Source organism: Columba livia, chromosome 4 (assembly GCF_036013475.1).
Source record: "Columba livia isolate bColLiv1 breed racing homer chromosome 4, bColLiv1.pat.W.v2, whole genome shotgun sequence".
Lineage (NCBI taxonomy): Eukaryota > Metazoa > Chordata > Aves > Columbiformes > Columbidae > Columba > Columba livia.
In genome coordinates this window covers 30,840,714-30,865,458 of record NC_088605.1, presented here as the reverse complement: position 1 = coordinate 30,865,458, position 24,745 = coordinate 30,840,714, and the positions used below count along the sequence as shown (strand labels likewise).

General features: G+C 39.5%; 1 protein-coding gene across 8 annotated transcripts in view; it reads left to right on the top strand.

Annotated features, from left to right (window-relative positions):
• Positions 1-5,782: 5,782 nt before the first annotated feature.
• Positions 5,783-24,745, top strand: part of SGCZ (sarcoglycan zeta) — a 464,819-nt gene continuing 445,856 nt past the window's right edge. For 2 of the 8 annotated variants that reach the window (XR_010472222.1, XM_065061002.1), the window contains exon 1: positions 5,784-6,993. Coding sequence is in view for 5 of the 8 variants with exons in the window: in XM_065061002.1 (XP_064917074.1) it covers positions 6,955-6,993 (39 nt within the window). In the remaining 3 variants the exon portion in view is untranslated. Of the gene's footprint in view, positions 6,994-24,745 lie in introns of all 8 variants that reach the window. The other 6 variants (XM_065061005.1, XM_065061006.1, XR_010472223.1 and 3 more) reach the window with 4 other exon arrangements.

Genomic DNA, 24,745 nt, shown 5'->3' with positions numbered 1-24,745 from the left:
TGATTTTGTGAGAAAGTATGCTCCTCACTCAGAGGTATTATTAATATTTGGGTATTAAATATTAATGTATACATGTATCTTTGCATGGTACTTTCTAGATATTAAAAAGAAAAGGTCTCTGTCCTCAAGAGCTTACAGTCTAAATACCATTGTTGTAAAAAGCATTTACCTTCTGACAAAACTGAACATACTCTGAAACTATTTATTTCATATGGAAATGACCAACTTCTCTAAGCAGTGCACTAGAAAATGGATGCTTCTTCCTCTGTGAAGTGGGAATTTTTTTCCTGATTCATAACATTTATTTTAATTAGAGCTAAAAGTTTATAGATTTTTCAACCTATTTATCTAATTCCATATTTACTCATTAAAATGCTCACATTACTTGCTAGAGATCAGTAAATAATTTTGCTACGAAGCTTAGTTATTCAGGAATTGATATGCATTAAAAATAATTACACATATAGATTATGCATTATTAGAATACCTTACATTCTTTGAGCTACAGAAATACGTAATTTGTTGAACTGGAAGTGTGAACAGTGTTTCTTTCTTGAATATCCAAACTGATAGGCTGCAATTTGGATTACTATATGGTAATACTTTGCAGACTCTTTCATTCATAAACTCACACAGTATAATTTCCTTCATTTTACAGCTGTGGAAACTGAAGCAATAAGGGAAGAGAGTTGTTGAATTGCATAAGGTCACAGAGCAGGTTACTCTAGTGCAAAAGTAGTATTCCTAACTATGTCATCTCTCAGTTGGACTATTCTATGCATAAATCTGATCTCTTTGAGCAATCTGGTAGAAAATGCATCTTTTCATGACAAATACTACCTTATTTTTGCCCTGAAAAAATGAATTCCTTATTGATATCAGCTTGCATTTTGTCTAAATATCATATTGCCACTGTGTGTTAATTTAAATGGCAAACTGGGCATTATAAAGAATTTTCCAACAAGTATTATTTTTACCGTACAATCTCTAACACATCAGGAAACTGTAAGTTTGATAGGCAGCATTTGCAGCTCAACTCCTAAGAGTGAATGCAATTTAAATTAGTTGTCTTAGAAAGTTAAGAACTACTCCTGTATTAGCTTTCAAACAGGCCTTATACTGGAGTCTTCACATGTAACTTAGCAAGGACTTAGTGGTAAAGTCTTTGGAAAATGAGAAAGAAGCAGCATACGGATGAAGAAAAAGAGGAAGAGTTATTTGGATTAGGTGGAGGGATGACAAAGGCAAGTCCAAAAGTTTTGGGAAGGCAGCACTTGAACTTTCCAAGCCTAATTCAAGTTGACATGCTTCATCTCTTAAGAATTCCATATTATTAATTCAATTTAAATATTGCCTTTTTTTTTTCCTCCAGATTTTCTATTTGCCTTAAGATTCCATTCATACATTCCAAAGATTTGTAGGCTTTTCTAGGTTGACATAGAAGGGTGGCCTAGAAAAAATTATATGACCCACAAGTTAGAAACCAACACGCAGTATAGTGCTGCAACTATATTCTTTTGTATTCATGACCATAATAACTCCAAGTCAATGCAAACTGAGAGTATCACCCACAACATATCCTTAAATATCTGATATTTTGTTCAATATAAAATGACATCTGCAATGAACAGAATGATTGGGATGAGTTTTAGACATTTTAGTTGCCAACACATTTACCTGGTCACATGCTAAAGCTAAATGTAACAGTTCATGGGAAACTTATTTCTTTGCTCTTCGCTCTGTTTTTCTTGTTGCAGTGTTATGGTTCTTCCTTATTCTTCGCTCTCATGAGCCCCAGGGCACAACAAAGGTTTGCGAGTCCCCTGTACCTTAGAAGCCTTTGCAAGGCCGAGGAAAATTATTCTTTCCAGCTCGTGGTGGGTTCTGAAGTGTGGGAGAGAGATTGATATTTTGTTGACATCAGCCCAATGGTCTCCAATTTTATGTTACTCAGAATACTCTTACTAAAAGACAATTATAATGTAACATACGTATACCTATCTTAGCCTGGCATTCACTATTAAAAAAAATACACATTGTGGAGCAATACAAAAAACATTTTCAGCTATACAGATTTCCTTTACAACTTGGGAAATATGTAGTCATTTGGTTTAAGAACTATATGAGTACTTATATGTACTCATATTGGATGCTGAAGTCTGTATTTCTTGCCTTAAATGTTAGGTTTGTGGGTTTGAGTGGTGGTGGTAGGGGGGGTTGTTTGTATGTTTGTTTGTTTTGTTTTTCAGAATGGAAGATACCTATGAAATGTATCTGTATTGGGTTTTGAATTATTCTTTCCTTCTTTCTAACAGTACATTTTGAAAACTGTCCTTTGTATTTTAAAAGGATGAGAAACAAGAAAGCATAACACCTGTGGCTTTACTATGTATTTCCATAATTTTTCATGGTTCCATTATGACTGACAACTTTTTTCAGATGCATATGTGTAACCCTGGCTTGAGTTCAATCATATCTTTAGTAAGTTACTGAGCATGTGGTCCTAAATTCAGCTTTCTAACTTCAGGTTTTCCCCGTACCATCAGAAAGAAATAGTCACTTTCAGAGATGTTTCAGACCTTTATGAAATAAAACACCCTTTGAAAGTCTTCTTCTTGCATAGGCTATACTAAGAGCCTAAAGCAATCCAGTAAATTATGTGTGCCTAGAGAATACAAACTCATCCAAGAAAGTCTTCTAGGCAACCCTACCTTTGAAACTCTTCAATCCGAGAAAAAGTCTCTTTAAAAGATGAGATCAATGTGCTGATGGGAAGACAAACCACTCTACGCCATGTTATTTGGGACACATGCCCGTCTCTGCATATCTAGCACTGGAACTACTCTGCGTGTTTAAAAAGCGTGATTTATTGCTGAAAAGCTGTAGCTTCTCAGTGCTCCCAGCACAGGTTTGAACCTCACTTGCTCACTATTTGGATATATCACAGGGGGACTTGGCTGCAATCCCTGCATTAGCTTGCTAATACCTTATGTTTATAAAAGTGTTTTGCAGACTTTATTTAGGAAAATATGCTCCCCTGTTGTTTGCATGCAGTCTTAAATGACTGCAGAATTTAATTTTCTTAAGTCCAGCAGGCAACTTTTCCAGATTGAGTAAAATTGTGTTTTGACCTGGGTGACCGTTGCAAAGTCCTGCATCTGTTCTCTATCCTGCTCTTGTACTTCAGAGTCAACTCTGCTACAAAAACTTACAACAAGGATCTCCAGAAAGCAAGTCTGCTTAGCCTTATTAAAAGGGGAAAAAAAAAAAAAAAAAAAGAAAAAAAAAGAAAAAACCACCACAAAACAACCTAGAAGACTAAATATTAAAAATAACCTAACTTGACTTTAACCCAAGTCAACTACTTCAGAGTTAAACACTCAATTTTTAAAGATGCTTATTCTTCCAGGATTCTCTTTCTCATACGGTCTTCAATTATATCCTGACAATACAATCCTGATCCTGTATCCTATATGTAATCCTTACTTATACTTACCAGGAACGCCTGACATAAGAAGACTGAGGCACAGGAAAGACATAGGACTAGGCAGTGAATAACTTTTGTACAGTGGCTTGTTGGCTGGCAAAAAAAAAAGCTGGAAGGCTTAACAGATGAATGAAACAGATATGCATACATGAATAAAGGTGATACAGTAGCTAAGGCAGTTGGATTTACACAAAATAAAATAACTCTTCCATTGGTCTGTCACATGTTGACCTGCTGAACAAAGGGCCAAAGGTCAAAGTCACTGCTTGGTGACTCTGCAGACTGCTGCTTGCTTCGTGTTTTTCATTTCCAGATGCTCATTTGCAAGCACCAGGCTCTGGGCTCATTTTCAGAGCTCCGACTGTGATCTGCTTAAAGATTAGCTGGTTCCTCTTTGGATCTAGCCTCTTGGTTTGGCTTCAGTTTTCCTCTGTATTAATGGTAATGCTAATATTTAACCTTATAGTAAAATTTTGCATTGACACTTATGCAGAATACAGTTGTTAACAGTGCTGAATGAAATGGAAAGCCCTCTTTAATGAAAATTATAATTCCACACTGTATGCAACAACTAAGACACAGGGCCATACATGAATAATTAGGATGAAAATGTCATCCTTATCTTCTGAATGAGGGCCCTGCACTGAGAAACCAGATGGCTTACAGATTATTCACAAGATAAAAAATTAAGATATTTTAAGCAACCAGAAATTTGGTATTAATCAACTTTAGAATGCCTGCGTTAGCAATAAAAAACACTTTTAAAGACACTTGTGAGGATATACTACCTATGAAGACTGCAACATATTTTAAAATATTAGTCAAGCTACTGCAAAAATCAATTTGTTTTGTCTTGTTTTCTAAGGAAATTAGGCTTATATGATTGTCTTGTCGATTTTCCTCGTCTCTTCCCTGAACTCTTGACCAATATCAACCAAATTCAGCAGAGGATTCTCAAATGTATCACATTGTCACACATTTTGTGCCAATATGAAAGCAAACTGAGGAGTGCCCCATCCAAGCAAGTTGGTAGTGTGGCAGCAACAAGACATCAGAAGGTCACAGTGTTGCAGCCCTCTGTTTTTATAAAGCTGAAATTTGTGCAGCTGCTTGTTGGTCTACTAAGAGTCATGCAAACAGGTGCGGATGTATGGAGGAGATCAGGTGTCTTGGGGTTATCCAGTGGCACCATCCAGGGCACCACGGTTCTCTCATACTAGGTCTAGCGATAGGTGTCACATACTACAGCAGCCCCCTCCTCTTTCCAGGGCTGCATATTGACACATTTGGGGAGGCTTAGAAGTGCCGAGACAGGTTTTCCTTCAGCGTGGTCTCTCCAGGTTTTTTTTTTTTTATCTGGGGAGTGGGTAGGGTGGTATTTTTCTGTCAGAGAGAAACACTCTTTAAAATTTCTGCAGCTCCTACAGCAGCTTGATTTAGTGTCCACTTTGGCAGTCTTTTATTTGGACATGAGTCTGTTGGTTCAAATAGAAACACCAGACCAAGTCTTTAGTATTTACAAATTGCAGTTCTAGATTAGTAATATTTACAGTGCATTCACAATGAACCTGGAAGTCACGTACAACTTGAGCTGAAGAGAAATGTCATTTGCCTGTGTCTGCCTCGCATCTGTAGAGTTTTCCAGAAGATGAAGGCTGTATTCAGCCTTTAGAAATGGCCATCACTTGCCATCAACCAGGTCTTAAGATTATGTTACCCTTGAAGTGTTGGAAGCTGCAAATAAATCTATATTGAACTGGAAAGAGAGTATGCACTTTGAGCTATTAGATCTGTCTGCTTATGTCAAATTATTCAGGAATTTTACTTCTATGTAAAGTGGTGTAGAAAGGAGGTGGTAGTACTAGAAAGTGATAGTTTTGAATTTGTGATTCATGGAGTTAATAAATAAGGCCATTGAAAGACTGAGAGCATGAAACCAAAAATCACAGCCTTGTTCCCCAAAACTGCAAGTGACAGATTTACAATAGAAGGCCATGCTAAAATCAGGATCTTAGTGGGGAGGAATTTGAATTTTTAGATCTAATTGTAATTCTCCCTGAAGTGATATGAGAGCCACAAGACAGCGAATCCTTTGGAAAAAGAAATTAGGAAAGTAAGACCCTGAGAGAGACTCCAACTTAATCCATGTGCTATCAGAAATTCTGCACCACCAAAGATGCAGCACATTAATGGTACACTCAATGGCTGAACGAAAACCATGCACCTCAAGCCTAAGACTGAGAAGTTTCTAATCACCTTATTAGTTTAGACTCACTTGCAGAGATATATATATATATTTATATTCATATAGGAAGCGGTATGTGAGGCAGTAACAGTTTCTCACATGGGTGAGTGTGGCTGTTATCCAAGACACGTGGGTCTAGCAAAAGGAGCCATTTGGCGAGGGTGTCGGGGCCCTGAGGAGGGGTGGGGGTAGGGGAGCGGGGGTGGGCGGGCGGGGGCCGTACCCGCCCCCGGGCCGCGGCGGGGCGGTGCTGGCGGCGCGGCGGCCGCCGGCGTTAAGACCCAGAGGCTGCTCTGCTGTGGAAGGAAATGTTGCTTTTTGGGAGCTTGAGAAATCCCCCCGCACGGGCCGTGAGGCGAGAGGAGGGAAGCCAGTCACCTGGCGGTGAAGGACAGTAAAACAGGAACGCAGGGGGAAATCTCTCCCTCTCTCCCTTCTCTCTTCTGCAAGAGATCCACCTCCTGTTTTTCTCCCAACTCTTTTAGCATAACCTTCAAAGAAGACCATCCCCTACAGACTTTTATTATTATTATTATTATTATTATTATTATTATTATTATTATTATTATTATTATTATTATTATTGAGAGAATACCTTTAGCTGCAACACAATTTTCGAGACTATGCAGGACTTGGGGGATTTTGTTATCTTGTCAGCGAAATTGTTCATCGCTAATATCTTGCGTTCACAGGGTGCTAAATTAGCTACCAGAGTAGGCATGACGGAGAAAGGCTTATATCATGTACTATTCTCTTCAGTTTGAACACATTTGCTTGAAATTTGCTGCATGATGCTGTCCAGGGAAGCAGGATTTTTTCTCGGGATGCAGCGATTCGCCGGTTTCTGAGCTTATTGCAGAAGAAAAAATAATCTTTAAACTGAGTGGATTTTTTGTATGTGTGCTGTCTCCTCCTTTCTTTGCCAGAGGACGTGAATCTCGTTCACCAGGGAAGGATCACCTGTCGCTTTAATCCTTGAGGGAGTTATTATTTTTTTTAGAAAAGTGAAATATTTATTTGTTTATTTATTTATTTATTTTAACCGGTGGAGGCGTGATCGCGGAGAATGAGACTGAGGGGAGCTGCCAGGGTTTGGAGGACAAGGCTGAGTTTAGACTGGAAACTGAGAGACTAGATTCCCCCCTCCTTTTTTTTTTTTTTTTTTTTTTTTTTTTTGGCAGAACTTCCCTAGTTTCCCATCCGCTCCGCTCAGTTTCGTTCTATGGACAGATCAGCAAACCTGGACACGGAGGAGCTCAAGGTAGGCGACAAGCCGGGTGCCGTCATTGTGATTTGGGTTGGATCCCGTCCTGCCCTCTCCGCTGCCCGGCCGCGGGGGCGGGGGCTGCGCGGGGCGTTCCGCGGGGCTCCCGCGGCGCGGGGCGGTGCGATGCGCGGCTCCCGCAGCCCCGGGCGGGGGGCGCGGAGCCGGGCGCAGGCTGCCTGCGGTGAGGGGATGCGCTGGAGGGCAGCCGCCAGAGCCGAGCGCGGCCGCGAGCGTCGTCATAAGAGTATTAATAATAATAATGCTGGTGATGATGATGGTCATGATGGTGGTGATGATGGGTATGGTGCTGCCCGTGTGCTCTAGGCATTGCATCAGCACTGGGGGCAGCGCCGGGCACAGCAGTAATCTCGCCCTGGGAGGAGGTGGCAGCGGACCTGCGGGTTTCCCGACAGAAGTTGCCTCTGAAGCCTTCCTCGCCTGGGCATCTCTTCTTCCTCCTCCTCCCCTCGCCGCCGGGAGCAAGGGGGAACCCGTCCTCATCCTCCCGCCCCCGGCGCGGTGCCCCGGTCCCCTCTCCGAGCCGAGGAAGCGGCGGCGGGGCTCGAGGCAGGGGGCGCTGGGTCAGCCCCCGGCTCCGGGGCCGCCTGAACAATAAAACTTTGCATTAGGACGGTGCAAGTGTGAGGATTTCCATCACCTCCCCCCGGCCCAGCTCTGGCTCCCTCCCTGCTGAAGGAGCATGCCTGAGAGCGCTGAGCATGCTCCTTTGCGGGGATGGAGAGCCTGCCCACACCTGCTGTTAGCTCCCCTCCCCGCCCAGCCCTGAGCGAAATTGGGCTAAAATAATAATAGCAGTAACATAAATCTCTCTATCCGTCTATACGGGGGTAAAGAGGGTGGAGCGAAGGGCGGACGCAGGGGGCGATGGCAGCGGGGCCGCTGGGCGGGAGGGGAGCGACGTCCGAACAGGAGCCGGAGGGGCAGGGAGGGGCAGGGGGACACACATCTCGCCACGAGGGTGGCGGAGGTATCGCTGTACGGCTAAGTAAGTGATGGGAGAGAAAGGAGAAGATAGCCTTCCTCCCCCGCCGTATGCACGGCCATCCTCGGGACACCCACTCAGGGCGCCGGCTTCCCCGTGGCTGAGGAGGGCTCTCCGCTGGGGAGGTGTAACTCGGGTGAGCACTGAAGTCCTGCCGTGGGCTCCTTTTCTTCTCTGACAAGCCAGATCTCAAAGTACTTGTCTGTAAGACATCAATTAATAGATTGATTCACCCCCCCGGTCTTGCTCGCAACTGCCCTAAATCTCTTAGGGAAAGGCACACCAGAACAGTACCACTGCTTGGGTATTTGATGCGATGGAAGCACAGGACAGAGAAGGTAATAAAATAATTGCTTGAGAATCACTGATCTTCATAGTGCTTCAAGTACCGCCACGTCACAAATGCTGCCTGCCTGAGCCGGAGAGTCCTCTGTTTCCTTCCTCAGCCCTTCCAAGATTTACAGGAGACAGCTGGTGTGGGAAAGACAGGAGCTGAGTCTTCCAGTTAAGGGGGGGAAAAAAAAGTTGTATTTCAAGGGATTATTTTTACAGGGTCTTTGAAGAAAATATGTTTATACTAAAAAGGGACAGCACTTTGCAGGAATTGTCCTTTAAGCTTGAGAAACATGTCCCACTGTGAGCGGGGCATCCAACACAGGGCTGGTGTAGAGGAAGGGGCTTCTATTAATCTTGTAGCCATCCGTGCTGCAATTAAGACTAATGTTGCAGAGTGTACAGGCTGACCGACCTTGAGCAAAGCAGCGCAGCTGAGAAGTGCCACCGCTCCTAAGCATCAGCACTTTCATTATTTCTTTTTTCCCCTCATAAGAACGAGAAGAGCTTCTAAAGGAGGCATTTCTGTAGGCGCTGTTGGGGCCGGGGCAGTTCTCTGGGACGAGCCACTTTGGCACAGTGCATTCCCTGGCTCTCCAGGGTGTTTTGTTGGGGCGGGGATCCTGGGGGTGTGACCTCAAACCTCGCGGGGTGTCGCGCGTGGCGGGCGGGCGGGCCGCTGGCTGCTGGCGGGCCGCTCCGCCCGTCACCGGCAGGGGGCGGCACGGGCTCGGCCGTTGGCCTCGCGCCTCCTCGCCTCGCGCCCGCTGGCGCCGGCAGGGATTTCCCGCCCGAACGGGACCCCCTGTGCCAAGCGGCGATGCACAGCAGCCGCGCACCTCGCTCCGGCAACTCTGGGTTTGCCCGCAGTGCGAAGCGTCCGGCCGCTTCCCCATCAGCAGGAATGTAAGGGGAGCAAAACTCTTGGGGGACTAAAGCCCCTCCCGGCTGGTGACCTTGCTGTAGCTGGGCACAGTGAAGAGCATCTCCAACGCTGCTCTGAGTTGTGAAACGCTTTCATCAATTTCTGGCCAGTCTCAGGAGAGCTAAAGTCACTTAAGTGCTCCATTCCTTCTCCCTTGGGGCAACGCAGTCCCTTGCCAGACTAAAGGGACGGAGTCAGGATGTCTCTCCTGCATCCCTGCTGCTTGGAGGGTTCATGAAGGATGCCAAATATTGCAGCAGGGTGTTACAGCAGAATTTGCCAAGAATTTAGGAAACAGGCTGGATGCTTCCATGATACTGGGCTTCCTCCACTATGACAAATGTGTACCAGTAAGTATCAAAAAGAACAGTGAAAACTTCTAGTACTGCAAGTCAAATGTACTGGCTCTAATGATAATACGTAGTAATGATATTGAAAATATATACTATGTGATGTATAAAGTTTTTATACATCTCAGATCAGGCATTAAATATAAATTTGAAATGTGTGTTATTTATTGCAATAATTGTTATGAATTCTGAATTATATATATAATGACGTGTAATGAATATGTGTTTTGAAACGTCATTTTGTGAAAAACTGATCATCTTGTGTGCTACGCCTGCTGATGTGGATAGGTGTGCTTTCCCTTACTAGTCCATGCACGAATTCCTGATGAAACAGATCAGTACTGAAAAGAGAGACTACTCTCTTGAGCTGTTCCGATTTTCCTTTGATCTGTCTCATCTTCTGTCTCAGATGCATATATGAACTTGCCTCTGACTTTTTAACTCACAAGCCTATGGGGCTTTTGTTTTAAAGTACTAGTACTGAAAACACAGACTAAGTAATTCTATAGTGGTTGCACTGTAGTCTTGGGTTTCTATGACCTGAAGTATACGTGATTCTCTATACCTACATTCTGAACATGCATGAAACTGCACGACTATTTTATGTATATTATTGGGCTTTGTAATTTGTGTATGTGTATAAAATATGATTAATGATGCTTACAAACTTTGCATTTAATGTATACAAAACTTACATTGATGCATTTGTATTTAATTGCTTGAAATTGTCCGAGTTTGGTTTGCAAAGAAGAGTGGAGAGGCCTTTGTTTTTGCTGAACTGCTGTTGACTTCTGATTTCCACTGGCAGTGGATAGGCCATCACAGTTTTTGTCCTTCACATTTTTTCAGTCATTTGGCATACAGTTCCTCTAACATAGATGGTAACCACCATTTGTGTGTGGTCTTAGATAGTGGGAGATAGTATTTCTTGTGGTCTATAAAACACTCTTGACACTTTTATTGAGGGAAGTTTGTAGTTGAATGTATGATAAAAGTAAGATTATTAGCATGATAATCCTGTGAACCATTTCTTATTAGTTGAAGATGCTGGTTCAGCGAGAATTTTTCATTACAATCCCACAATGTTATTTTTAATAGTATGTTTAAGTGTCTTGAAATTATTACTTTTAATATGTAAAAAATGTTAAACACTACAGCATTTCTGAAGCGGCTTGTAAACATTAACTGAATTTCTTTATTCAGTTAATGAGAAAATATTTATAGTCTGTTTACAGTTTTACATTTCCTGGTGATATAAAACTACATACTTAGTATCTGCATGACACTGTTCACAGATGGGTTTTTGTGATAATAGTCTTCCAATACGATTTATGTAATTTATGAAATATTTGATAAAGGAATTCAAACAAACCACAAGAGATTAAACAAGAAGTTGATTCAGTAGGTTTGTGGTCTTAAACATGTGAATCACTTCACTATTTATAAACATTTAACAGGAGAACTAGTACCCAGAGGAATTATGTAATTTTTTGTTTTGTTTTGGTTTTGTTTTAAAAGAAGGAGCCGGAGAAACTCATGTGCTTGCTGTGGTGTGGGAGGACTTTTGATGAGACTAGTGGGTGGTTATATTTCTGTTTTAAGTTAGTCATTCCATAATAAAAAGTATAGTACTCTATAACACACCACATATTCTTATGAAAGTCTACTTCATTTATTTGTGTCTCTGTTTGGGACATTGACATCTTAGTGTGGATACTGTGGGATTTGTCTTCTTAATGCAAAACCTACTCTCTTCTACCCTTCTCTAGCTATGCTCCTCCAAGAAACTGTCACAGTTTAGTAGGGTCCAATCAGCAATACTCAATAAAGACTATTAACCTTTGCATTCACAGTCAGAGAATGCAGCCTTGAAACCATTCTTTGTGAAGGGTCAAGCAGAAGTGGTTTTAAAGAAATACACATGCAAATTCCTTTTCGTTGTGTTCCTATTGTGGGATTTCCTGTCTCCCAGTATGTATAAGGACTAGACATAGTCCAGGAGGCCAGAGAGGATTCTATGCATAAGATATACTTGTTCAGCAGACAGAAAAAAGGTCAAGACAACAGCAATGCTCTCAGTGTACATTTTAGGAATCATTCCTGTACTATGACTACCAAGAAACAGCACTAACCTGTGGCCAAGCTTTTTGACAGTGTACATTACAGCTTTGCTAAGCTCAACACTCTTTAAATGGAAAATACATCAAAATCTGAAAGCACAGTTAAAGGGAAAAAAGCACTTTATCTTCCTGTTCTCCATGGCTTTTGCGATAAATATTGTTGTGTTTTCCTCTGCCACTATATTCTATATTAAAAAAAAATAGATGTAAGAGATTTACCTAAAGGCTGGCAACACATTTTTTTTTTTTCCTGAAATGGAAGATGTTTGTGTGTGATGCTACAGTACTACAGTTCTGAATGTAAGACTTGTAGATCATGTATAACTTATGCTATAGCCTTTCAAAGTGAAATCAGTCTAATGTGAAGACATATTTGGGAATCCTCGGTCATACTTAGGATGTCCCTTAACCTTTAGGAGACGGATGTTACCTTCCCAGGTTCCTGTTAGGCCATGAGCAAAGCTGCTTGTGAGGTATTATGACAGAAATGTCACAAGAGACTTCTGTGAAACCATTTTGCCTTGTGCTATTTTATGTAAACTTTGTAAATCTATATCCAGCATAGTTGTTGATACATCCTCTAAGGATCCAGCATTCCAAAGGACAAAGACAAGAATTCAAATGTGAAAGAAAAACAAACAAACAACAAAACCAAACCAAACCAAGAAACAACCCACTGAGTTATGAATAGACTTTCTTTCTTGCTTTGATGTGAAAGTTCTAGGGGCTTCCCCATAGGGCAGTCACTCTCATTTTCTTCTCTCTTCATTTGAAAGAAACCTGGAGAACATAGCTTAGAATTTATGCCATTGTATTTATTTTGAAATGCTCAGTACATTTAAAGAGCTTACAGAAATGTACTTAATGTCCTGTTGTACATTTGACTGTGGCCAAATATAATGCCATTGTAGAGCTAGAATTACTTAACAGCCCAAGAATGAAGATTGACATTTATCTACTAAGCCATCAGATTCTTTGCTAGTTCTAAGATATTACATGTTAATTCTTTGTTCCACAAAAAAATCCTTTGAGAAGAAATATGTTGTTAGGTTGCTTTTCATGGGCACTGGGTTTTGTTCTTTGTCACAGGAAGGAATGTCTGTTGGCTAAGCCACAGCAGTGAGAGATCCAAAATGTAAGGCTTTATTCTCAGTTATCAGTATTACTGGAGCTCATCACAGAAGGCCAAATTTATAAAGGTACTGAGTGAGTCAAAGCAAGCTGTCGGTGTTCAACAACTTTAACCAAAAAAATGTTTTCTGTCTGTACCACCCTTCTTGTACCTCCAGATAATACAGTAGAGAGGATTGTGTGATATAACTCCTGTGTATTTGCTCTGCTTGAAAAGTACTATGTGAAGACAGAGCTGCAATTTTAAATTAGCAGTACGTTGTTGAATCAGTGCAGTTACACCAGCAGTACATCAGTGATAAGTCTAAAAGTCAGTGCCACAAGCAGTAGCATGCCTCAGGCATAAAAATCTGGCCTTTAGCCATATTTCTGTGCTTTATCAGTCCTCTTCAATTCATCTGAGCAGCATGGTCCGAAATTTATAGGTTCCACCTTCCTGCTCCTACAACTCTTTAGCAGGCAAATTATGTTAGTAAGCAGAGGCTGCCACTACTGAAAAATCACTTCCTTTCTGGTTTGCAACCGGATATTCTGTGATAGTTGTAAAAAGGTAATTGTGTACATTTAATGAAAGCACATAAACTGAAAATACAATTAATTTGAATTTGCTTTCCATATGCATTGTTCTTTTTACCATTAGCCTGAGTATGAAAATGTGTGGTTACAGCATTATAGATTCTGCACAGTTTTTTAGGCCTCATGATGTCTATCAGGGTACAAAGTGTAGTTTATTGAACCAGATACACACAGGTAATTTTGCTGTTTTCTCTCTTCAAGATCAGTGTTGATGATACTTGTATTTCTCAGTTATATAGGTTTCCTACTCAAAATTGTTCATAAGTTATTTTTAGTTGGATTCAAGAAAAGGGAAAAACTTGCTAACTTCATCTTGAACACAAGCAATGCAATGCCTTTGGTTCCGTTGGTACATAGCACAGCAGCTCTTCAAAATCAGGATAGGTTTTAATTCAGGAAAACCTTTATGGCAAATCAATTTAGCTTAAAATAGAAAAATTATCTGATTGGTGAATTGGCAGTTCATTTATTTTGGTGTATTGGGAACCCATAGCTGAGAAAAAATGTCATAAACCACTGAAATTACAGGTAGCATTATTTCCAAGTGAAGTTATTCAGTAATACTAAATTGCATTATTTCTAGTTAAAGGTAGTCCATATACACAAAGCACTCTATAAACAGCTCTGCCCTTTAACTAGTTGAAAACAAGTAAATTAACTGTGTTTGAGGAAGTTTTCATGTTTGCTCAGCCTAAAGTTGTATTTAGGGAATTGCCAACATATATAAAACAATCAAAACTAAAAGTAAACAAATCAATAGAACCTTTGCTTCTTTATCAGCTTGTATATTTCTGTACATGGATCAACAGAGATGACAGAAGTTGAAAGGCGATCTGAAATTTCAGGAGTTAGCTATGTTAAAGATTAAGAAAGTCAGTTGAATCAAGCCTCGGAATCTGGGTTTCAGCTTGTGTTCAATTTAAAGCCTTATATTGGAAAGGGTGTTGAATCTGAACTCAAAAAAATGCTTAGCCATCACTTATCCAGCCTGTGTGCTGTGTGCTGGGAGGGTGTAAGGGCTGGGTGACCTCCTCTCCACTCTCTGTTTTTCCTGATTGTGCTTCTGGCTTGGGCCTAAACATGGTTTGACTGTAAGAAGCTTTGGAAGCAGTCAAGCCATTAAGGGGCTCATTATGAGAACTCAAAGTCCTGTGTTTTCCGGGAACATTTATTAAGTCCTTTAGAATCTGCTATGAGGAGAGTGCCCACAGTGCAATAGTCTCGGAAAGCAATCCATGAAGACCCCACTTCACCCACCAGGCACTGAGCATCTGCAGATGCCTCAGTTTTCCCTAGTGCTGCTTAGGCACATCACGCTAATGACTAATGCATTTGCGTGCGTGTTTCCCATCTGGACTCAGAGGAGAATCTTAGGATTTATCCTGCTCAGGGGCATTGATATTCATCTACCAGATATGTAAAAGTCTCCTGAGGACTGCAATCCAAGGGTGCTAAAATGATGAGCATGAGTTTTGTGAGCATGAGTTCAGCACACACTAGTAGCCCCAATGGCTTTCACTTGATAAGTCGCCAAACAAAGTAAAAATGTTTGGGTCTTCCCTTTAAAGGGATTTTTTACTATTAGCTTAAACTATATATATTTTTAACAATAAAATGTGATTGTAGCACAACTTGGAGAGGTTGTTTCTATTTTGAAGAGAAGATTGAGCCAATTTTCTGTACTCAAGATGATTGCTTGGTGATCATAGTCCAGTAGAACATTTAAGAATGTGAATCTCAGTCCATTAGAGAAACTAAGTAATATATATATGCAGTTGGATGATCTATGCCCCAATAAACCTCAGAGAGCATTTCATAATGCTTTACAAAGAGACTGGAAGTTTTTCTGAGAAGACTACTTAGCCTTAAAGCTGAAACTCATGGCATCATGTATTATTTTCATTAGTTTGAAAACTAGCTGTGAACAAGTACAAACTAGGAGCCACTCATTACAAAAACACATTCCTTCAAAATGACACAAAATCCTAATCCTCTCTGATGTTTGGAAGAGTTCAGGCAAAAAAGAAAAAGACAAAAATTTGGACTAAGATCCATCTGTGCTTTGTTTTGCTTGAGTCATCACCAACAGATGGTAAATACTCTGTAGAAATCACTCAGCTGAGTTACTCCAGTTTGTGGGGTACCTAAGGCATCTACCCTTAGTTGTAAACTTATACTTTTTGTCAGAAACTCAGTTTCCTTTGGAGATTCAGACAAGTACCAGCATGCGGGCTTGTGCATAATTATGGCTTCAGATACAGTATCTGTTATGTAAATATTGGTAATAATTATTTTTCCTTGTATTTCTTCTGAAACAATAGGTTTCAGTCCTAACACAAGACTGCCTAGCTGTGTCAAACTTCATAGGTTGCTGCAAAAATAGCTAGCAACAAGCTGGTATTGACTGTCACTTCCTGTAGGTCTCAAGTTGACATCTACCATTTCAGATATACTTCAGTTTAGAAATATTCTGCATGCCATTTTCCAATGTATTCTGCAGTTGAACAGACATGAGATGAATGCAAAAGCTGTCTATTGTGTAGACTCATGTTTTCACTTAATCTTCATGAAGGGAAAATTATTATTCTATTTCATCAATGTTTTATTAGATTTTTTTGAAAAAGTTGCAAAGAATATCACTCTTCAGAGACTAACAACAAGTTAGCTGGTGTGTGCTCTTTTCTAAATACTGGCTTTGACATTCTCATTTCTGTAAGTATATCTTATTTTCAGGGGAGTGAGACGCTATTTTTAGAACTGATCTCATACCTTCCTTCATTTCTCCCCCAACTCATCATGAGGTGCAAGTGAGTATGTGATTCGAAAATGATCTGTTTTCCCAAAAGAGACCTCTACCTAGTTAAGCTCCCTATTTTGTTCAGTATTAATTTAGATGAGGTAGATAATATTCATTGTTCATGTAAATATGTCATCTACCCAGCCTACCAAGACCACTTGTGCTATTGCTTAATAAAATTATGGGTATGTGAGTAGTGTCTCTGTGTCTCAGGATAAAATTTCCATCATACTGCTGACAGGCACAAAACAGAAGGCATCCTTTGCCAAGGTGCTGTCTGTCCTATTGAACTTGGACTTTTGTAAGCCTTGATCAATGAATGAATATATCTAGTAGGCAGCAAACTGCTGCATGATGAGCAGGGCAGAGGGAGCACCTAGGAGAGCTACACTGAAGCCTAGCACCTGATATGTCAAGAATTATAGATTATATTGAGTAAAACTCCTTTCAGTTTTGGGCATATGCAGCTGCATCAAACTACAATGCTATTACTTTGCAACAGACATACAGAGCTTGCCAACGCAGTTTTAGAATGGCCAAGTGGAATGTAAAGATTTCAAGTCGGAAGGGAAGGCTGAGCAATAACAAATGACAGCACAGTGATCACGTGCTGAGCTGGTGGCCAACTGAATCCAAATGGCTGTATGGCTGTCTGCAGTGTTGTTCATGCTGATGCCTGGCTGACATATCTTAATTATTCACAGATTTAGAACTATGGTTTGTAATTTTTAAAAAACAGCATAACCACATGCTTTGTGATAATATTGCCATTCAGTAAACAGTGTGTGTGTGGCATGTGCAACATTTAAATGCATGTGAAAAATAAGGGTGAAATTTATTTCTCTAAGTGACAGAAAACTCAAATGACCACTCAGAAACTTTGTGGGAAGTGTGTGCCTGTGGGCATGGTCTTGCATAGGAGGTGATGGAAGCAGGAAAATCCGAGAACCTATGAAAGGAGCTGTTGTCAGTATAAGTTGTCTGTCCCAATGGAATATTGCCACTGAATTGGCATATGATATATTTTATAGTTTTCTGATCTAAGTATAGGATCAAAACTCATGCTTCTGGGCACTGCAGTTTTCCCCTAAAGCTATGATTCAGACCCATTTCACTTAGCTTTCACTGGACATTATTTTAGGGAAAACTTGTCCTCTTCTGTTGAACCAGTATACTTTTCTTTTATCTCATAATGCCAAATAACATTTTTGCTACCTCACCCTTTAATAAAGAGTTAATGGCACTAGCACAGACTAGCAATTATGGGTATCTATAATGTTTCCATCTGTGGAGGAGATAGCTTAAGTCTACTCTTAAAACTAATACAATAAATAGACTTATCTTTGTCTTATGATGATGCTGTGATTTTTCTTTAAAACAGAAGTCTACTTAAATTGCAATTTCCATTACTATAATCACATCTTTGTCTATGTACATAAAAGGACTTATTTACATTTTAAAGTATGGATTTTAAAATAATTCATCATAATGCCAAAATACTCTATAGCATTGATACATACATGCTTCCTGCACCTTCACATGATTCTCCCCTGATAAAACCAGTAGCATGAAGATGAAGGGAAGAAGACAAGATGCAGGTCTACTGGAAGAAGCCGGTACCGCAATGTGAGCCAAATGAAGGTGCCTTCCACTGTCTTACCCAAGTCAGTTCAATACAGGTCTGTGCTTTTCTCTCACCTTTATCTGACCTTCCAGCAAGTTGCACAGATTGGGTATGCTTAACTTTTCTAGCAATGATAAAGTGCCATATAGTTTAATTTTAAGGGGCATGAACAATTTTAAACCAAGATCCAAAGTAAAATGCAGCTTAGTCCAGAGGTAGTAAGCTCTGTTGGAGGGCTGGCAGCAGACAGCTCATAGCTGGAGCATCTTAAATTGAATCACTACTCACAAAACAGAAGCAGGGAACCACTGTGTTAAGTGCCCCTTCTGCATACAATATTTTTCAGATTGTGTGTATGCCATGAGTTGCCACTATGCACATTATTTCAGGATTTGACCGAAGAGGAATGGCATATGGACAGATAGTTGGTACATATTTTACACAAATTGCCTGCTTGCTGCAGAAGGTTATGATGATGGTTTTGCTGCTTTTTTTTTTTTTATTATTATCATTAGATGTCTGGTTTAAATAAAGAGGTCTACAATGGCCTGATTTGATCTTGTAAACAAAAAGAAAAAATTGTGAAAGTTTCACAATGAAAATAATATTTTCTACATGAGGCTGTTAAATACCTATTTCCACTTTAGATAAAAGCCCAGTTTCCCCTACCTTGCAATGATTTGGTGTTAACTCATATGTATTTTTCCCCTTCTAACATAGATTTTTCTTTGTGAAATAAGTTATGTGAAACAAATTTAAATGTAACCTTAGAGCACAAAACATGAACCAAGAAAACAGAGCTAAACTTTTAAAACAAACAATTTTATTCTGCACACATCAATTACGTCTGCTGTCAGCAGGAATAAAGTTACTGCTGTCAGAAACTTATAAAAAGTCAAATATGTTCTTCTAAAATGCCTTGCCAACTGCAAGTAAAAAAGACCACACCTTTCAAGACCTAGGCATCTCCTTATTTTAGTATCAATAAGGTTCGTGTCCTAAACACCTGCTCAGAAATAGTTACGAAAATGTGATTTAAACAAAGGGAAGGAAACGCTATATTGCTATGTAGCAAAGAAATCCTGCTTATTGACTTTCTGAACTGCCTCAGCCAGAATGCATGGGATTCAGCTGTTCATCTGATAGGGAGCTGATAGATGCCTATATCCAAAAGTTGAACTGGAATTAATACGAATATCTTTGTGATAGTCCACTTCAATAAAACTAATCTTTATACCAGTACGAGTCATATCACAAACAAGTTTAATGACAGACACAATCCCTGTTTTTAACGAAAATAATACCTTCTGTGAACCTTTAAGGGGATGAGGAGACAGGAGGACGAACTACCTGTCTGCTCAATTTATTCTATTTGAATCTAGAGCTGTTTATTTATTTATTTATTTATTTATTTATTTAAAAGTAAAAATACCTTTTAAAAGCTAGGCCATTTTCACAGGCTGGAGCTAAGAATGAGATGGCAATGCTGTTTACTGGGATAAATCAGGTGCTACTAACAGAATTTCAATACCAAAGGTTAATAATATCATCATCAGTAGCTCTTGAAAGAGACCTTACTGCCTAAAGGCTTCTTAATTTTAAACACTGAGACAAGTCAATCAGTATACACCTAAAAATATGCATTGAGAGATGCAGTTTGCATATATTAACTCCTTGTTTGTTCTTTCTAACCTGTGAGATCTTGAATTCTTTTGTTCACTTAGTCAAGAACATAGGCATATGCATATTTCTTTGCAGGGTATGGGTCTGTTTGTTGCTGGTCACTGCGTAGAGAAGGAGAGTTTCCAGGGGAAGGGCAGGGCACAGAGAAATAGCTTTGTGCTTAAAATCCTCCGCTTCTCATGCTAGTGTTAAAACATCTTTCTCACCAGGCTGTTTGTCCAGTGGTGGGTGGGTGTTGATGAGTTGAAAATGGAAACGTCATCTCAGCCAATGTACATTGACTATGGCCTGAGAGGTTAGAAAGTGGACCCATTTTCCCATTTTTACATTTTGCAGTATCAGAACTGATAGCCTGTAACATTTAAAGTGGCTAAGGGCACAGTGGAAAGCGAAATACAGAGATGTCAGTAAAGTCATCTCAGTGCTCTTGGGAGCACTAGGCTGGATCATGACTAAATGGATGTTTCTGACTAAGTGCCAACAATTTTGGCAAGGCTGTGTGAAGGAATAAAGCTGTTTTTTTTTTGTTTTTTTTTTTTTTTTTTTTTTTAAATTAAAATGCCTATTATCAGCTCCAAATGTATTTTTGTGTTTTATGGAACCCAGCATCAATGGTGCAGGGAGGAACCCACTTTCACATGATGCTCTTTGTTACAATTTTTTCTATGAATATGATATGACTACATTAATTATGTTCATGGTCATAGGATAAATTAATAAAAGTGTTATTTCCTAGACATCTGCTTTGACCATCAGCCTTAGAAAGAAAATAGCTCTGGAGCTTTTCAGTTACAAGGAAGAATAAGATTTATGGAAAAAATATATAATAACCCATTGACTCCTGGAAGGCGGTACAGCAAACCTGATTTTAGGTGTGATTTAGGATATAATGAATTCAGGAAAGTTACAGTTTTATCAAGGGCATTGCTCTTGAAGCTCTTCTGAATAGTCACTTTGAAAGACTACCGCTTGGCAGGCCCAATAATTAGTACTGCAGCAAAATATCTTTGAAGAAAAATAGTTGGTGGCAAAATACCACATCCACAAGGTATCAGTTCTGGAGCTTCCTCCAGTTTTTCCGTCTGTGGGACAGATGTATGCCTGCATGTACCTCTCCCTGAAGAAGTAGTATGGAGGAAGCAGACCCATCTGAAGTGACCATGAAGTGGGTCATTTCTCCACTATGAACAAGGTTAAGGTAAAGAGAGACTCCTATAAATCAGTGACTGCTTTGCCTGGTTTCTGCCTAGGTCCTTCCACCTAGGCTTCTTTTGCAGAGAAATTGACATTAAAGCTAATAGGTTATGTTACATTTTTAGCAAATTTAAAATTTCCTTCTGGGAAAGACTTTTGTTTCCTGTCATCTCTAAAAAAGGCAAGACCTGCATGAGACATTTGCTTCATCTGCACAATTTGAAGGGAAGATCATGTGCTATTTTACAAATACATAAGCAGAAAAATTCTTCAATAGCTTACAGCTGATATGGCTAAAGAGAACTGAACATAATAATTATAGTAGAAGACCACTGGTTCTGTTTATTTTCCCTTGCCTTTTTACCATACCTCTTCTGGGTTAGCTTTGTGGCCTTTCAATAGCTTTCTGAAAACAATCCCTAAGTAAAAGATTTTTGCTGGCCAGTTTGCTGTATAGCGTACTATATTAACTGAACCAAAGCCATCTTTTGCTTTGAATTATGCTCTCCTCTAAATTCCTCAACCTTTTTCTAAGTAGTATGTGTATCAGGAATTGTAGATCTGTACATATAGAGCTGTATGTGTGTAAGCTTTTATAGGCCTGTACAATTTTTCTTTTTTTTTTTTTCTTATTTTAGTTTTTAAACTTCTTTCTGACAACAGTGCTATAAAACTATATTACTGTAGAATTAGTCTGTGTTAGTTTGCATCTGATTTTGTAAGCCCTTATTAGAACAACCTCATTAATTTCAGTAAAATGATGAAAATGTTTCTGAGATTTTTAGATTAATATTAATTTTCAAGACTTGAAAATATGAGCCGTGTATTGTGGCATGATTGCAACAGAACAAATATTCACAGATGCAGATGGGAAAAATTTTCCTACGTTATGACCGGTGAGATAGGTTCAAGATTTGTGCCCACTGGCCTTTTTGCTATCTAATGGCTTTCTTCACTACACACCCTCGTTAATGGCAGCAGAAGTTCAATCAACACACAGAACCAGGGTAGTGTGTGTGTGTGTGATAGTGAGTATTTTGTAGCTGAGAGCGTAACAACAAAGACCATAGGTGTCAAAATTTTAAGTTCTCGACAATAATGGGCAAGGACACCTTAGGTTTTGGTAACTGCCATAGCAGTTAATCACTGAGAGGATCTTTTGATTGAATCTTTCCTTGGCCAATGTTTACTGAAGAGGGAGGGGCTTTGTTCCCACCCACCTCCTGCTTGCAGCAGTGCCAGGGACAGACAGACCCAGCCTCCAGGGAGGTGTTGGAAGTCACTGGCTCTTCCACAGCCATCTCCCTGCATGGTGCAGCACCCATGTCTCTTCATCTGTCTCTGACACCGAGACACTTCCCTTATATGCTATAAAATCAGCTCTGTTAAAAACAGAGAGGTCTCAGGCTGTATTATTTTTCATTTATGATAACTGTAAAGGAAGTCAGTCCCTGTTGTTACCTTTTCAGCTTTGAGGTGGCTGACTCTTCTTTAACAAGGTGATGGGAAATTGGCATATATGGAGGATGTATTCACCCCTGCTACTAGCTTTAATTTAGAAGATTAGGCTTCAGCTCAGCTTCAACTCAAAAAACTAGGCACAAGCGTATATTTTACAGCTCATCAGTACTTACAGTTGATGGAAGAAAATGTAGGCTAGTCATAAAAATAAGGGACAATGTTACAGCTTTTGTAGCCATGTCATCAAAAATATTATTTCTTTCTTTCTTTGTACTGAGCCACTTGCAGTCTGTAATACATTGAACAGTGATTTTATGTCTTCTTTTCCCCTCAGTTTCCAGCAAGGAAAAAAAAATGCTCTCCTTCAGCAAGTGAATCCAACCATGCTTGTGATACATATACAGGCTGTGTGTGAGAGTTACACCAACAATTACTGTTTAGGAGTGATCTGCATGCAGATGCCACATAGAGCATTGAAAATGTATCACATAGTTATGGGAAACACAATAGGAATCTTTCTGCAAGTGAAATAATTATATTTCAGCCACATTGGAACCAAACAATCTAGCCAGCTCTAAGTCTTTATTCACATGTAAAAAGAGCATTTATGCATTATAATGCACCCTTGTCCAAATAATTGTGCTGGAATATTGTATGAAAGTTTTTGAACAGCTCTGTAATGGCCATACTGTTGGATGACAGCAGTATCATTAGTAGCCTGCACTAGTATTTCTAATCATGTGCAAATTCATCTTTTATTTCATTGTAATTTATGACAGAGTTTTCACCTTCTATATATTTCAAGATAAATTAACTGTACTTGAAAGGCTTCCCTAGCACAATCAGCTCCACACATACATTAGGTGATTTCATATCCGTGTAGGGTGGAAGTGACACCATGTGATTTTGCAAGACCCACATCTGCAGAAGGATGCTGGAAGATCGGGTGCTTCAGAGGAAAGTCACAACATGGGGAAGGTTGCCTTTCAGGGTCAGTTGATCTGATGAGGCACAGTGTTGGGTAAGACAACCACAGGCTTCTCTCAAAGATCTCTAATGTGCCCATTTGAAATACTTTTGATGAGGTCCTTCAGTAAAGGTTCTTAAAACCTTTATAAAAATCCTCTCATGAACAGTAACTGAATGAAAGAGCAGACATATATAATCACTGCTACTTCTCCAGGAATGGAAAATGAAGAAAATATCCCTGAATACTTGTCCTGTATTTATATGATGTCCCCAAGCATCATCCTACGATGATCCATTATTTGTCTGATCTGCTGTGGCTGCTTTTTTGGTCCTAAATAACCAAACAACATTGCTTCTAATGCCTGTACTAGCTCAAGTACCTTGAAACAGGAACATCTTGAAAAATAACTGCCAGTGAAAGGCTGAATGAGCTTTGCCTGTTTAATTTAAAAAACAAACAAACAAACAAAGGAGACTTGACTTGATAGAATGCAGAGTAACTTGGGCATATTAAAGGACTTCATTCATAGTGGAGAAGGACATAATAATATGTGCTCAGGGCACGAACATAAATGTATCCCCAGCAGGCACACGAATTTGTAAGAGGAAGCATGATCAGCTGCTGGAGTAAATTTACGAGGAAAGAGATGAATTGTCATTCCCTTGATGTTTACAGGTTGAAACTGAATGCCTTTCAAGATGATTTGCCTGAGGCAGTAATAAATTATGCTTTAATCTAATTTATGTTACCAGCTTAATATGAGTAAATAAGGTAAATGGGTGAAATAAACCTGTGACATTGAGAATAATCCAATTGTTCCTCAAGACATTAAATATGTGGAAAAATGGAGTGAGCTCAAAGCCTCTGACTGAAACATAAACAAAATGAAGCAATGTTTGCAAGTGCCATAAGCACATTTTCAAATAGGCTGCAGATTTTTTCGTAGGTACTTGCAGAGTAATTAATTTTCTCACTTTTTATTTTGGCCAAGGTTTTGTGGAAGAGATGTATTGCATTTCTCAGAGTAACGTAGCCATCCCAAAATCAGCTGAATGTATGTGCTATAGCACCTTTCACAGATGCATGTGTATAGTATACAAATTGCAACCATGGCTTGATTACATTTTTTGTGAAGCCCAACTTCTTGCTGACTTTTTCAAAATAATTCAGTTACACGGAGATTTAAAAAATATATTTGTAGGACTTTGTCAAAAAGACATAGCATCTTTCATTTGGAAAATCAACCTCCCTATCCTTCTAGAATCTAACAAAAAGTAATTTCAAATGGTAATAGTATTTTAGGCAGAAATCCAGAGCACTATATTTGCTGTCTGAAAATATAATTTAGGAGTTGTAATATATTCCCTAATTAAAAATATCATGCACAGTAGTGATTTTATCATTCATTTATTTTCTGGACCATTGAACTAATCTGAAGAAAAACAGCATTATCAGGGTCACAAGTGAAGAGGTTCCCTATCTGTTTTTACAAACAAATGATTTACTTTTCATTAAAAAGGACAATAATTTTTTCGTTTGAAAAATAAGAACTTACTATACCTTGCTATGCAATTATTGT